Raw genomic sequence first — 15285 nt, forward strand, 5'->3', positions numbered from 1 at the left:
TCAAAGGGATGATTACTCCCCTCCTGGCCAAGACAGTGGATCCAGGGCAACAGTGTGCCCTTGGTGGCTGTTAGGGTGTAGAGCCCCGGGCATGAGCGTCTTGGCACCCCAGTTAACTCACCAAGGGCCTACAGAGGGCAGATGGGATCAGAGAGTCCCTGGGGGTCACTGAGTCCGTCCCAGCAGCAGGGCTGACTCATCCTTAGCCCAAGAACTCAGAAGTGAAAGTAGGGCCCCTGTGTTGTCACCTGAACCCTGACCACAGTGAGAAGACGAGGGGACAAAGGTGACAGCGACGAAAGGCAGGTGCACGCGGGTGCACGGCATCTTAGCAAGGTGTAGTGTCACTAAATTCAGCATTTCCTGTTCAGGGACGGGAGGGGGGGGGTCGGCTGGGCGTTTTTGAAGGTCGGGAAGCCTGGCTTAGGCTCGCCCATCTGAGATTCACTGAATTAATCAAAGATCCCATTCCATTGGCCGAAAGGGCGAGGCAGGGCGTTCGCAACGCCGGGAAAATCCAGCCAGCGGGCGCGCACTCTTAAGTACGAAGCTGCTTCGCGTTCTGCGGCGCGAGGCTCCACGCGGCCGCCGTAGGGAGAGCGGAGTACGGTGGCCGCGGGGCGGCGGCGACGGGCTCGGCCGGCCGGCGCGGGGCCGCCATGGGCAACCTGTTTGGCCGCAAGAAGCAGAGCCGGGTCACCGAGCAGGACAGGGCCATCCTGGTGAGGGGCCGACGGCGGGCGGGGGGTCGGGCCCCGCGGGGGAAACTGAGGCGGGAGGCGGAGCGGGTCACGCTTCCGGTGCCAGCGCGCGCCCAGCTGCAGACACCCCTGGACCGGCCGCGGCTCGGCCCGGAAAGACCTGGATTGTGCCTGGGGGCTGAGCGCAGATCCGTGGGAGGAGGTGCCAGGGAGGAGGCTGCGCACAGCCGGTGGTCGTGGCATCCCGAGCCATAAGTTACTGAAAGTTCTTAAGGCCCCAGAAAAAGAACCCGTGGGCGTGGCTGCCACTAGGCGTCTCGGTGTGATTCTTACGGAAAGGGTGCGCACCCCCTCCTCTGCAGCCTCTGTGGAGTGCAGGAAGCCCCCGGGACCCCCGCGTCTCGGGACGCCGTCCTCCAGTGCTAAGTAGAACTGTCGCAGAGGTGGGTCCTGCAGTCAGGTCCCAAGGCGGCAGGGACACAGGAAGCAGAGAGCCTAGCCACGCCGCCACGCCACCGCCAGACGTACTCAGATTGCCAGCTCCACAGAGGCACAGCCTGGCCTTCCTGCAGCTCCGCGGGTCTCCCCTCTAGTATCTCCAGGCAAGGCTTCTGATGGCAGAAAAAAAACCAACCAAGAGGAAAGAGTACTGTAGCCTGGCCACAAGGCCTCCAGATCTGAAGGGTGGGAATAGTGATGCCCGCTGAGGGGCAGACCCTGTAGAAAACACTGGGTGAAGGTGGAGGACCTGGGGGCCGGTCCTCCCCACCCCCACCCCCCACAGCAGGGCTGCCCTGCTGGCATGGTCTCCCAGGTAACCTGGAGTGCATGGTGGATGGTTTCTCACCAGCTGAATCTTAAAGGTGCCCATTGCCTTCACTTACCATGGTGCCCTCAAGGTGTCAGCCTGTGAAGTGTGGCCAGGGCCTGCACCTATTCGTGGTAGTTCCATCTGAAGTGACAGCATTTGGACACAGAATGGGAATGGCCTAAGCAGGCAGGACTGACCACAGTTGAACAGTGGAGGGCACGCAGTGGATGGCCAAGCCGCTGCTGTCCATTCAGGTAGACGGCAGTGGACAGGAGAGCCAAGTGCATGGTTAATGCGAGAAATCCATGGAGTCTCAACAGCTACCCACTACACCCGATAAAAATGGGAAGAGTCGTGTGTGGCAGCAAAAGTTCCGCAGGCCGAGGCAGGGGGATTGAGCAACACTTAGTCTCAAAAGAGGGAGGGGTGGGGTGAAGGGCGGCGTGCAGCGGCGTGTTCTCTGTTGGGCTAGAACCTCCCAGGGCCTGGTGGCCACTCGAGTGACCCGAGGCTAGAACCTTCCAGGGCCTGGTGGCCACTTGAGTGACCCGAGGCTAGAACCTTCCAGGGCCTGGTGGCCGCTCGAGTGACCCGAGGAGCACAGGCGGTGGCCAAGCTGTGGCTGAGCAGGGCGGAAGTCTCCTCCTTGGCACAGGGGGCCTTGGCGATGCCAGTTGCATCCCGCCGTGCAAGTCTAGAGGTGTTCGTGAATATTGCCACGTATTCTGGGCGGCAGAGGCCACCATTAGGCTCGCCTGGCTCCTCCTGACCACGCGGGGACTAGCAGACGGGGGAGCCGCTGACCTGCGCATTCCTGCTCTCTCCCCAGCAACTGAAGCAGCAGAGGGACAAGCTGAGGCAGTACCAGAAGAGGGTCACGCAGCAGCTGGAGAGGGAGCGGGCCCTGGCCAGGCAGCTGCTGCGGGATGGCAGGAAAGAGTAAGGGGCACTTCCTTGGGGCTAGTGTGGTGGGAGGGGAGGCGCTTCCCTGGAGCTGAGCCAGGACAGACAGGGTGGCTTCCCTTGCAGACGGGCCAAGCTGCTGCTCAAGAAGAAGAGGTACCGGGAACAGCTACTCGACCGGACAGAGAACCAGATCAGCAGCCTGGAAGCCATGGTAGGCTGTGCCCAGCAGCCTTTGCTGGGAACCAGAGCACCTAGGGAATGGGGTGGGGGCTGGCCACCCCAGGGTGGGAGGTGGGGGGCAGGTCGGGCTGGTGGGGTCGTATGCGCGTCTCCCAGGGTTGGGGTAAGAGCATCCTGGTTTGCCCCTCCTGGCTGGAGCCACTGAAAGTCTCCAGCACTTTCCCAGTAAGTCCCAGCTGCCATAGCAGAGAACCAGAAAAGGCAGGACATTCCTTCCAGTGCCAGAAGCCTGTCTCCCTGTGGGTCCAGAGCCCAGCAGGGCTTCTGACCAGTGGCTGCTGCTTCCAGGTTCAGAGCATCGAGTTCACGCAGATTGAGATGAAGGTGATGGAGGGGCTCCAGGTGGGCAACGAGTGTCTGAACAAGATGCACCAGGTAGGTCCTCATGGCGCCCGGCAGGCATTGCGGCCGCAGGCAGGTCAAGCGGCGTTTGTGCCGGCTCAGGACCTGAGGTTAGCTGGACTGGGGACGTCCCAGTGCTTGTCAGGGACCCGCGGGCCTGAGGGAGGTGTGGCACAGCACAGCCTCTGCGCTGGGCTCACTGGTGCCGAGTGGTGGGGAGGTAGGGCATGGGTGTGGTGAGTGGGCTGGTCAGGGAGCGGGGCTCGGTGCCCGGAGGTCAGGTATCTGAGTAGGATCTGAGGCGTGTGTGACACAGGCCAGCAGAGGTGCCCTATTGATTGTACACAGAGGAAGTTCGGTCCCCTCCCAGGAGGGGTTTCCGGTTTCGACCTGTTTTATTTATAATTGTCAGGGTTGTTCTGGGTCTGGGAAGGTCTGGACAGGGCCTCCGCAGACAGGCCTGGCTCAGAGCCAAGGGCAGGCCCGCTTCCCTGGCTTTGCTGAGGGAAAGACAGGGTAAGGACGCAGCCCTCGCCAGGGGCGTCGTCTGCCTCACTGAGCAGCCCTGAATCTCATCTCATCCCCAGGTGATGTCCATAGAGGAGGTGGAGAGGATCCTGGATGAGACCCAGGAGGCAGTAGAGTACCAGCGGGTATGTTTTGCTGGGCACAGGCCCACCCACTGCACTGCTTCCCAGGGGAACCCAGAGTCACAGCTGGGAATACCCCTCCCTGCCAGTTGCTGTCCCCAGGGACCCAGAGCCCTGCCAGGCCTGCTTCTCAGTACATCTCTTCCTCCCACAGCAAATTGATGAGTTGCTGGCAGGAAACTTTACTCAGGAGGATGAGGATGCCATCCTGGAAGAGCTGAATGCAATCACTCAGGTACAGGTCCCCAGGGCTGTCTGGTCCCCTGGGGGATGGGACCCTATAGGCCTCTGCTTGGTGGTGTGTCTGGCTGTTATGTCTGAGCCCAGGGTCCTGCTTTCCTGATTTCCTTCCTAAGAAGCAGGGTGGCTGGAGCCTGACCCAGCAGCTTGCTGCAGGCCCCTGTGACCCATGTATGGACAGAGGGGACATGCTCAGCCTGCCCCGCCCCTCAGCCTGCTTTCCTCTGGTGACTCAGTGGAACCTGTTCACCTCTGCATTGCAGGCCCCAGGGTCTGCAGTGCCACAGCTGGGTCTGACCCCATGTCCAGGCCACGAGCTCTGGAGCTCCCAAGCTGGATTCTTTAGCTGCGTTGGCCAAAGCCTCTGCTTGCTAAGGTCTTGCTGCTGCCCCAGAGCCACCTGTTGTTCACAGCCCAGTACGACTGGCCGGGAAGTTACCCTTTGGGTCCTGTGGCTGCCCACATGCCAGGGCCAGAAGCCTGGTGGGCTGCTGGAAATCAGGCCACAGGAGGACAGAGGCCACCTACACCCATGGAGCAGCTTTCCCCACAGTCCTCCAGGATTGTGGCCCTCGGTGCTTCCCAGCAGAAGCCCGTCATGGCTTCCTAGCCCTGGGGACTCAGCGTACCCTGGTCTCTACTTCCTCCATGGACTTTTGCAGCCCTTGCTTGGGAACTAATATTCCTGGAATAGCTCCAGATCACTGGGGTCCTGGGGCCTCTTGGAGTGTCCCTGTCACCTCTGCAGCGGTCACCTGTAAAGATGCTGTAGACAAGGAGAGTGCAAGGCTCCAGAGCTGGGCCTCTGAGCAGTGGACTGGCTGCCTCCCCCAAGGGCAGCTAACAAGTGGATCCGGCTCCTCTTTAGAGCCGGGCAGCCTGTGGCAGCACACCCAACTCACGCCTCATCTTTGCTTCTTGCAGGAACAAATCGAGTTACCAGAGGTTCCTTCGGAGCCCCTTCCTGACATAAACCCAGGTACCTTTGCTTTTTGTGTTGGTCTGAAGTCAGGGGGAGCACTATACACGGTGCTCCTCTGACCTTGCCCACTGGCAGCCCCCACAGCCTGGTGGGAAAGTGTACCTGTGGCTGTGCCCCGGTTGATGGAGAGTGGTTCCCAAGGGGTTGGGTCCTCTAGTGGGATCCAGACCAACTCACAGAGGCATGTCCATTCATCAGCCCTGGGAGAAGGCTTGTCAGCCACTTGGGCCCCCGAGGGCTTAGATCCCCCAGTCCAGCTGTCGTCTGGAACTCGCAGCTTTGGGCAGCGCTGCACCTGCTCAGAAGCCTCCACTGCACTCTAGTCAGTGGTTAATGGACTTTCAGAGTCCCAGTGGCTCCATGTTTCCCTCTGTTCCTGTGTGGCTTCTGGGAGCCCTAAGCCTCCAGAGACCTACTGCACAGGCTGTGCCCCGGCCTCTAGGTCCATCTGGCTTCCTGGTTATAACTCACCTCCCCTGCTGGGCGCACCCCTCGCCTGCAGCCTCTGGCCTCATCCTCTGAGTACATCATGAACGACTGTTTTCTCCACAGAAGCACCGGCCAAGGCCAGATCCAGGCAGGCAGAGCTGGTGGCAGCTTCATAACTCTGACTCTCCAGGGACTCACAGGGACTCTCTGAGGACTGGCCCACAGAGCGTTGGGCTGCGTGTCAACCCTGAGGGCTCCTAGGAGGCCTGAAGGGCCGCGCTGGCCAGTGCAGGTGCTGGTGGCTAGAGCGGCAGCTCACATGGCCCTGACGTCGGCACCACAACGCGATTCGAGCTTTAGTCTGGATGCACCGTTGTCCTGCTCTCGTTCTGGATTAAGTGGACACTCAAAAGCCCAGCCAGGCCTGGCTTCAGGCAGCTGTGGTTCCCACAGTGGGCGCAGCCCAATACTCCTGGTGCTGTTCTCATGGCTGACCCAGTCCGTGTGACCTGCGCTCTTTTGTGAGGAAGCGCTTCAGACCTAGGGGTCCCTATGTTTCCTTCTCTTGTCTCTGCTGCTCCAAGCTGGTGGGGGGCTTCAGTTAAGGGGTTCTCACCGTGCCTGGCCTCCTGATGTCCCTCAGTTTCCCTACAGGTTGTGACAGAAACTCTAGGATACTAGTGTTCTCCAAATCTCTCGGAGCTTCTTCTTTGGCACCTCAGACTTGAGCCTCCTGTGTTTTGGGGAGGTGGACCAGGGGCCATCCTGCTGAATGGACAAGTCTAGGAACCTGACTTGGTCTTCACAGAAGAAAGACATCTTGAAGGAGGTGACAAGACCCTGTTCCAGTGGGTGTGTACCCCATGGAATCTGGACACACAGCTGCCAGTCCCTAAGCCACCAAATGCCCTGGAGGAGCAGAGCTTGGAGGTGACTTTCAGGGTCCTGTCTTGTTTGATAGGGGACAGTCCCTGATCCTCGGGTCCTTGAGGACCACAGGGCTTTCCATCCTTTCAGGGCCCACCAGGAAAGGACGTCTCTTCCTTAACCCAAAACGGGTCAACTCCAGTATTAAAGTTGGCCCCTGCATGGTCTCCTGCCTCTTGGACTAGAGTCTGGTGTCCTGGTGTGGTTCCCTGCATAGGAGCAGTTAGTTATACGGGTGGATTGGAGTGCGGCCCACGACCAACCAAAACAGCCCTAGCCACCATGCTCGGCAGAGCCAGGGACTGGGTGCCAGATGCACCAGGGAGGAGAGCTTTGGGCTCCTCCCTGAGTCCCAGGGCGGCCTTGGCCATGGCCAGCAGCTGTCTTTGAAGGTAGAGGAGGGCAGGGCAAGGCTCTGGCCACTCTGAACATGCGTGCTGCATATTTTCACACATGGGGCTGGTGGTTAGGACTGCCAGATCCCAGGCCTGAGACACCTTGTGAGAGTGTGACTGGTGTGGGGTTAGCGTGCACATGGGAGTCGTAGCTGGTAGGCAGCTGCCAGGCCCCTCCATGGAGCAGCCTCCACACAGCCAGGCTTAACACTGCTGGGGCTCAGGGTTTCTTGGGAGACCATGGAAGCTGAGTGTGCAGGTGAAAACTGGGAGCAGCCCTGAGCGCATGCTTGACAGTTACCAAGACCGGTAAACAAAGTGTGGGTGCGGCCTCTCCTGCAGTGTCTGTGCCCACCAGGAGGGGCTCTGCCCACCTCTGCTGCTGGGCTGCTTGGCCACACTGAGGGTAGTTTTACCAGTGAAGCCTGCTCCGCGCCCACAGCGATGTCCTGCAGCAGGACGCACCCACACCTCGCACGCTGTTGAGGTGGCCGGGTTCTGCGGACAGAGCTTCAAAAGCCCAGGTAGGCCAGGCTCCAGCTTTCTGTCGTGTGTGACCTGGGCCAGGCAGAGGCACAGCTGTTCACTGGGAGAGGTGCCCTCATCCAGGGCAGCCAAGACTCACAACTCTTGAGTAAGAACTTCCTTTTGGGGCTAAGATCTTGTGATGTAGCCCGACTGCCTGTGCTGTCTGCTGGCCTCAGCCTTCTGAATGCCGAGATGACAGTGTTCTTTCTGTACCTGGCTTGGGGTGGTAGCCTGTAGGCTCCACTCCTGACCCTGTGAGCTTTTGCCTTCTTAAGACCTCCCTGCTCCATCATGCTTCCCTGCCTGTCAGTCAGTGTAGTTGCCATAGGATCCATGACAATCACAAGCTAATAAAGCTTGTGGCCGAGCAGGGGTCCTGCCAGAGACAACCCTTGGAGACTTGGAGGTGAGCGGGTGCTGTGAGTAAGGGCCCCTTGGCCAGGCTGGGGCAGAGGGACTGCAGGATCAACAGTACACAGGGGGGGGGGGGGGGGCCTGGAAGCCACCTGGGGTTGTGGCCCAAAGGTCCAGGCAGGGGCTCAAGAGGCTAGCTCATGGGATGACCTTGTGTGGACGGTTGGGAGGAGGGCACCTATCACAAAGAGGAATGATGTGCGTATGCTCGGTTTTCGGCTGGCTCCTGTGCAGAATACTGGCTGGGTGAGGGGAGATTCAGATCCAAACTCAGAGCCCAGCTGGCTGTCTTCTGCATCAGCCGCTGAAGCCTTGGCACCTCGGCGTCTTCGTCTGCCAGATCTTCAGGGCAGAATCCTCATGCTTACAGCCCTCAGTGAGTCCTGTAGGCTGGCCACCCAAGTGCACGCTGTGTGCACCCACATCTGCGTGGTGGCTTTCATGCTGGTAATCCCAACACCAGAGAGGTGAAGGCAGGAGGCCAGCCTGGGGCTACATTGTAAGACCCTGTCTCCAGAGTACAGAAGCTGGGAATATGGCTCATGGGTAGCGTGCTTGCCTAGCTTTCATGGGACCCTGGGCTTGATGCAGTGATGCATTATACCAGGAAGTGCTGACTCCTTTGACCGCTGAGGGCTATTATTTTATTCTTACTACATTTTTTTCTGTGTGTGATGCATGGAGTGTATATGGAGGCCAGAGCATGCTCAGGAGTCGGTTCTTTCCTCTACAGTATGGGTCCTGGGATTGAATTCAGGTCTTCGGGCTTGGTGGCAAATGCCTTGAACTACTATGGGCTTCAACTTTAAGCCCGTCTTAATCTGTCCTATTGTAACAGTGACAGCCAGGTAATTCATAGTGAACAGAAAGATGTTTCTTGCAGTTCTGGAGGTTGGACATTGCACGTACCATCCTCCTGCTAAGGCCTGCTAGCAGCTGCCCACCTGGCTGGGAGTGAGAGGGCAGGAGGGGCCGTCTCACCCCCTTCTGAGGACACCAACTCCTCATGGCGCTCCTTTGTTCCTGCCCAGCCTTCCTGGATGCCCGAGCCGTGTGGAAGGAGTGGCAGAGATGAGCTCTCAACAGTCACCCGACTCTGACCAGTTATGGGACCCCTCATTTACTGTGCCCACTGCAGAGAGCAGTTTCTCGGGCCGAGGCTGAGCAGCACTATCTGTATGTATAAACATAAGTGATTTGAAGGCAGTTTGACACCATGTCCACCTATCAGAAGCAGTAGCAGGTTCCCCCTAGGCCTGTGGCCTCCTTCGCCATGGGTACCAGGTTTACAGTACCAGGCTTGCATGCCCTCCAGTGGAGTAAGCCTTACGTTCAGTCCCAAAGCAGGCGGTTCCCCTGTAACCTCTGTGCCACCAGTTGGCATATCTTGCCTTACAGCCCAGTGTTGGAGCACACAGGATTTGCCACTGGGTGGTACTGATGGCTTCTTTCCTCCAAAGGCCTGTATTTAATCACCTCTTTCAAAAAATTTTAATTTTTTAAAAACTTTATGTGCATTGGTATTTTGCCGGTATGTGTATCTGTGTGAGGGTGCCTGGTACCCTTGAACTGGTGTTACAGAGAGTTGTGAGCTGCCTTGTGGGTGCTGGGAATTGAACCCTGGTCCAAGAGGAGCAGCCAGTGCTCTTAACTGCTGAGCCATCTCTCCAGCTCCTCAAAAAATATTTTTGAACTTTTTATTTATGTGTATGAGTGTTTGCCTGTATGTATGTCTGTGTGCATCATGCACATTCCCACAGAGCCCAGAAGAGGGCATCGGATCCCCTGGGACTGGAGTTACCTGTGGTCGTAGGCTGTCATGTGGGTGTTGGGAGTTGATGAGACCTTTCAAGAGCAGCCAGTGCTTTTTACCACTGAGCCATCTAGACAGCCCCCAGTCACCTCTTCTTTTTTTCTTTACATAACTCTTTTTTTTTTTTTTTTTTGGTTTTTTCGAGACAGGATTTCTTTGTGTAGCTTTGCGCCTTTCCTGGAACTCACATGGTAGACCAGGCTGGCCTCGAACTCACAGAGATCCTCCTGCCTCTGCCTCCCGAGTGCTGGGATTAAAGGCGTGCGCCACCACCGCCCGGCAACTCTTTTATTTTTTTTTTAAGATTTATTTATTTATTATGTATACAATATTCTGCCTGCATATATCCCTGCAGTCCAGAAGAGGGTGCCAGATCTCATTACAGATGGTTGTGAGCCACCATGTGGTTGCTGGGAATTGAACTCAGGACCTTTGGAAGAGCAAGCAGTGCTCTATTGGGGAATATTATAAGGGCCACTCCACGTAGTTAAAAGGAAGATTTATTTAGTGGCTGACTTACAAATGAAAGAATGGATAGGTCGCGGGGGTCTGGGGAAGGCGTCTAGCAATCCAGCGGTGTTCTCTGGAGCTCTGCTCAATCAATCTCCACCATCCAGGGTCCAGGCGCAGAGAGCGAGCCCCGAGCGAGCGCTTGCCCATCCAGCTCTCAGGTTTCCAGCACCTCCCCTCGCCCCGCCTCGTAGGCGTGACAGTTGCCAGAGTCTCAATGGGGGTTGGAGCTTCCAGATCCAAGCTGGAATGACTACCCACTACATCTCCCCCTTTTTGTCTAAATAAGAAGGTTCTAAACTAATACAAGACTATATACAAAGGAATGGTTATCAAATATTGTCCAGAAATAATGAGGGATAATGACCTAGATAAGATGTAACTACAACCAATGCAAACAATATCAAGCAAGAAACACATTCTAAAATCCAGAGAAGTATAGAGCATAGGTAAACGGCATGTTATAAAGATCATTCAAAGGTGTCCTATCCTAAAGAACCTGAATCTAATACTTAATATGTTCTATCTAAGATATTATATATACTAAGTTGTAACTATAACTGCTAGTCTTCAATCCCATCAAAGACCTGAGAAGGAACATAATGGTACTTGAGAAATGGTAGACGGATGCAAGCAACTTCGGGAGTCTTGCAAGAGTAGACCAAGACAGCTGGCAGCCTGGACAGTCACCTAATGTTTCTCAGCATTGTTGGTGCATTCAAATTGGCTACAGGCCTAGAGTATCTGACAGACCATTTTCAGAAGCAGGATTTCTGAAAGACCATCTTACCCTGTCTTGGCAGAGTACAGTGGTCGCTTTCCTTGTGTCCCGCTTGTCCAGAAAGGACAGCATTGCATTTGTACTGTCAGCCATCAAGGCAAGGGCAGTTCTTTGCCCCGTAGGCCATTTTGTGCCAAAAAGACAAACTTCCAAATGGAAATGTCTTAGAAGCCCAACATTCTCTCGGGATCAATTGGTGCAGCCAGGAGCAATTGTGCCTCACGTCAACAGAATTCTAAGTTATTTAAATGCCATATTCTCTAGGTCTATGAAGTGTTTGAAGATTACCTGTCCATCTGACCTATGTATCTGTAAATCTGGATAACCTAACTAACGTAACTATAGAGATGACAGGCATAGGCGACCATAAATCTATAAATCTTATCTACCAAAATAACCTAAGGACTAAGGCTTCACGTAAATAAGGTAAACAGTCTATAAGCAAATGTATGGTGAAGAACGATGACTTCAAAATTGTGACAATACACAAGATATTTATAACAGAGGTAGGAATATATAGTGCGATATGCAATATGACAATAATCTTAAATATATATCAATATACCAAATATCCTAACAGAAGTAGAACATATATAAAGTATGACAGATATAAATTTACATTTGTATCAATATAAAAATTTTACAAATAAGAGTAGAAATATATGTACATTATAACAAATATAGTTCTGTATTTGTATCAATATACAAATTATCTTAAACAGGAGTATAAAAATAGTTTACATTTGTATCAACATATAAGAATCTATAACAGTACAAATTACAGTGCAAATTGTCTAAGGTTGCTATTTTACCAAGTTTGTTTACTAGTATATACAATGATTTACCATCATATCTTATACCTATCCGTTCCATTTCTTCCGCCCCCCCCCTTTTTTTTTTTTTTTACAATACTGAGTTAATATTTTTTTCCACCCCCAACCCTACAACCGTCATCCATAACCCTGAGAATTATGAAACCTAAGGGAGAAGGGGCGTCGTTTTCTAAGAATTGTTTCCTGCCGTTTAGGGGGTGATGTTATCTCTGTTGGGTACTGTGAGAAAGCTCAGATAGTTAAATCTCAGTTAGACTAACTGTAGGTTCTGCAGCAAGTTTTAGAGTAATGGGTAAGATTGTCTGAAATTCTGGCAAGAAGTGTAGTATGATGATGATTACCATGGCATCATTCTGGATTGGGTAGAGTTGTTGTTGTTGGGGCCCCATCTTCCTTCTGGTGACTTCTGAGATTGCTATTGGAAAAACTTATTTGTTATCAAAAATGGGAGGTTTGGATTTAAAGAGGACATAGCATGTAAGAAAGGATTCTGAGAAATCAAGAGTAAGCATGGAGAGAATTAGAATTTAGGAGACAATGGTCCCTTTTTATTGGTTTCCTTCTGTCTCACACCAGAGGGCTCTTCTGATATGGGACTGAAGAATCTCTTAAACTTTTCTTTTAGCAATATGCTTGGGTTTAGAGAAGGAGTGAGCCAATTCCATCTCCAAAGCCAGCTTGGCTATAATTGAATTGGAACCACAACTTTTCTAGATTGATAGAGAGAAAGATGTTAGACAGTGAGATTTTACCATGTGTAGATAGATTGGTACCAATAGATTCTTCCTTTCTGCTGTAAAGATCCGGATATCCAAGGCCTTATGAGTTTTGGGAGATGGGTATTTCCATTATCCTGGAAAGACAAAAACAGAACCCTACCCCACCCTTTGATTGTTAAATTTTTCTTACAACTTGTAGAGATGTCACATTGGTGGATGATCTTTTACTTCTCTTCATCAAGGGGTTTTTCCTGTTCGAATCGGATTTTTATTAATTTTGTTGGTATCCATAGCTTTTCTTCTCCTGCAGAAACAAAGGCAAAACCCCTTCCCCAACGTAGAACATATCCAGGTTTCCATTCTGAGGTCAGCACATCCTTGAAATAAACTGGTTGGTTTAGCTCAGGAGTTTTGTCTGTCGTCCAATGTCTCTCCGCAGCTGTTGTTCCTTTCTCATTAGCATTGAGAAAATTCAAGGTTAATAAAGCACTATGCAGTCTATTTCTAGGAGTCATTGTTACCTGTTGCTGTTTATTTAGCATATCCTTTAAAGTTCGATTGGATCTCTCTATGACTGCTTGGCCTGTGGGATTATGTGGTATACCTGTAACATGCTTTATATTGTAATAAGCAAAGAACTGTCTCATTTTATTGGAGACATATGCTGGGGCATTGTCTGTCTTAATTTGTACAGGTATTCCCATGATGGCCATAACTTCTAATAGGTGTGTAATCACAGAATCAGCCTTTTCAGAACTCATAGGAGTTGCCCATTGAAATCCTGAATAGGTGTCAATGGTATGATGTACATACTTTAATCTTCCAAATTCTGCAAAATGAAACACATCCATCTGCCAAATTTCATTTCTTTGTATACCTTTTGGATTACTCCCTGCAGGTAATGGAGTTTGGTTATAGATGGAACAAGTAGGACATTTTTTCACAATATCCTTAGCCTGTTGCCAAGTGATGGAGAAATCCTTCTTCAAACCTTTGCTATTTACATGGTGTTTCTTATGACATTCTGAAGCTTCTAGCACATTACCTATTAGTAACTGATCAATCTCATCATTACCTTGTGCTAAAGGTCCTGGTAGACCTGTATGGGATCTGATATGTGTTATATATATAGGATGTTCCCTTTTTCTGATGATTTCCTGCAATTGTATGAATAATGAAGTTAATTCTGTATTATCAGGAATAAATTCAGCAGTTTCAATATGTAAAACAACTCTCTCTGCATATTGAGAGTCAGTGACTATATTGAGGGGTTCTGTGAAGTCCATCAGTACCATAAGAATGGCATACAGTTCTGCCTTTTGTACAGAGTTATATGGACTTTGTACCACTTTACTTAAGTCTCCTGATTTATATCCTGCTTTCCCTGATTTATTTGCATCAGTGTAGAATGTGAGGACTCCAGAAATTGGCTTTTGTCGTACAATGTGAGGAAGGACCCATTCAGTCTTCTTTATGAATTCTATTCTCTTGCTTTTGGGATAGTGGTTGTTAATCTCTCCCAAAAAGTTACTGCAGGCTCTCTGCCAGTATTCATTATCTTTCCATAGTGATGAAATTTCCTCATTAGTTAATGGTACTACAATTTCTGCTGGGTCCATTCCTGTCAACTGACGAAGTCTTAATTTACCCTTTTGAATCAAATCAGAGATCTTTTCTATATAAGTCTTTAATTTCTTATTTGGTTTACGTGGTAGGAATATCCACTCCAATATAATATCTTCCCTCTGCATCAAAATACCTGTTGGGGAATGTCTGGAAGGGAATATGACAAGAATGCATTTAAGTTCTGGATCCACACGATCCACATGTGCTTCTCGAATTGTCTTTTCTACTAGAGCCAATTCCTTCTCAGCTTCGGCTGATAATTCTCTTGGACTATTTAATTCTTTGTCCCCTTCTAGAGTATTAGCCAAATTTTTTAGTCCATCTTTGGGTATTCCCATGATACCCAGTAAGTTGGAAATGCTTCCTAATAACTTTTGAAAATCATTAAGAGTCTTCAATCTATCTCTTCTTAGTTGTACCTTTTGGGGTCTAATTTTTTGTAGCTCTATCTTATATCCTAAGTAATTAATAGAATCTCCTCTTTGTATTTTTTCAGGAGCAATTTGCAGTCCCCAGCGAGGCAAAACTTTTTTTACTTCTTCAAACATGCTTTCTAATGTATCTAACTTTGGATCAGCTAATAGGATATCATCCATATAGTGATAAATTATGGATTGTGGAAACTTTACACGAATTATCTCTAATGGTTTCTGCACAAAGTATTGACACAAAGTAGGACTGTTTAACATTCCCTGTGGGAGGACCTTCCATTGATATCTCTTGACTGGCTGAGAATTATTATAATTAGGTACTGTGAAGGCAAACTTTTCTCTATCATTTTCCTGTAAGGGTATGGTAAAGAAACAGTCTTTTAAGTCAATAACTATTATAGGCCATTCTTTTGGTAGCATAGAGGGCAAGGGGATCCCAGTCTGTAGGGAGCCCATTGGCTGAATTACTTTATTAATAGCTCTCAGATCTGTCAGCATTCTCCAATTACCAGATTTTTTTTTTAATAACAAATACAGGAGAATTCCAAGGGCTGGTAGATTCTTCAATGTGTTGAGCATTTAACTGCTCTTGAACCAGCTGTTCTAAAGCTTGTAGCTTCTCTTTTGTCAAAGGCCATTGTCCAACCCAGACAGGTTTATTAGTTAGCCATTTTAAAGGTAAGGCAGTTGGTACTTCTGAGAGTTCAACAACAGTCGTGCTCTGTTTGTGAACAGCCTGAATGGTTGGTGACTGATTTTTATAGCATGTTATGATATTATTCCTAGAAACATGCATTGGTCTGTATTCCTTTTCTGAAAGTGTAGGAATTTTAATCTGGGTATTCCACTGTTGTAACAGATCTCGGCCCCAAAGATTTACTGCTACATTTGCTACATATGGCTTCAGCCTTCCTCTCTGTCCTTCTGGCCCTATGCATTCAACCCATCTCGAACTCTGTTTTATCTGAGATAGGGTGCCAATCCCTAACAGTTGGACATCTACCTCT

The 15285-nt window shown here is 50.9% G+C and overlaps 1 protein-coding gene across 2 annotated transcripts; it reads left to right on the plus strand.

The window, feature by feature from the left end:
- Positions 1-429: 429 nt before the first annotated feature.
- Positions 430-6414, plus strand: Chmp6 (charged multivesicular body protein 6). 2 transcript variants are annotated; one of them, XM_006987709.4, is made up of 8 exons: positions 430-722; positions 2342-2451; positions 2542-2629; positions 2947-3033; positions 3588-3653; positions 3805-3885; positions 4815-4869; positions 5425-6414. In XM_006987709.4, the coding sequence occupies exons 1-8, from the start codon at positions 660-662 to the stop codon at positions 5475-5477; spliced, it is 603 nt and encodes a 200-aa protein (XP_006987771.1). In that variant the 5' UTR covers positions 430-659; the 3' UTR covers positions 5478-6414. The 2 variants fall into 2 exon arrangements, with proteins under 2 accessions (XP_006987771.1, XP_006987772.1); XM_006987710.4 differs by having other exon boundaries at positions 564-722; positions 5428-5623.
- The last annotated feature ends 8871 nt before the right edge of the window (positions 6415-15285 follow it).

This window comes from Peromyscus maniculatus, chromosome 8 (genome assembly GCF_049852395.1).
Source record: "Peromyscus maniculatus bairdii isolate BWxNUB_F1_BW_parent chromosome 8, HU_Pman_BW_mat_3.1, whole genome shotgun sequence".
Classification (NCBI taxonomy): Eukaryota; Metazoa; Chordata; class Mammalia; order Rodentia; family Cricetidae; genus Peromyscus; species Peromyscus maniculatus.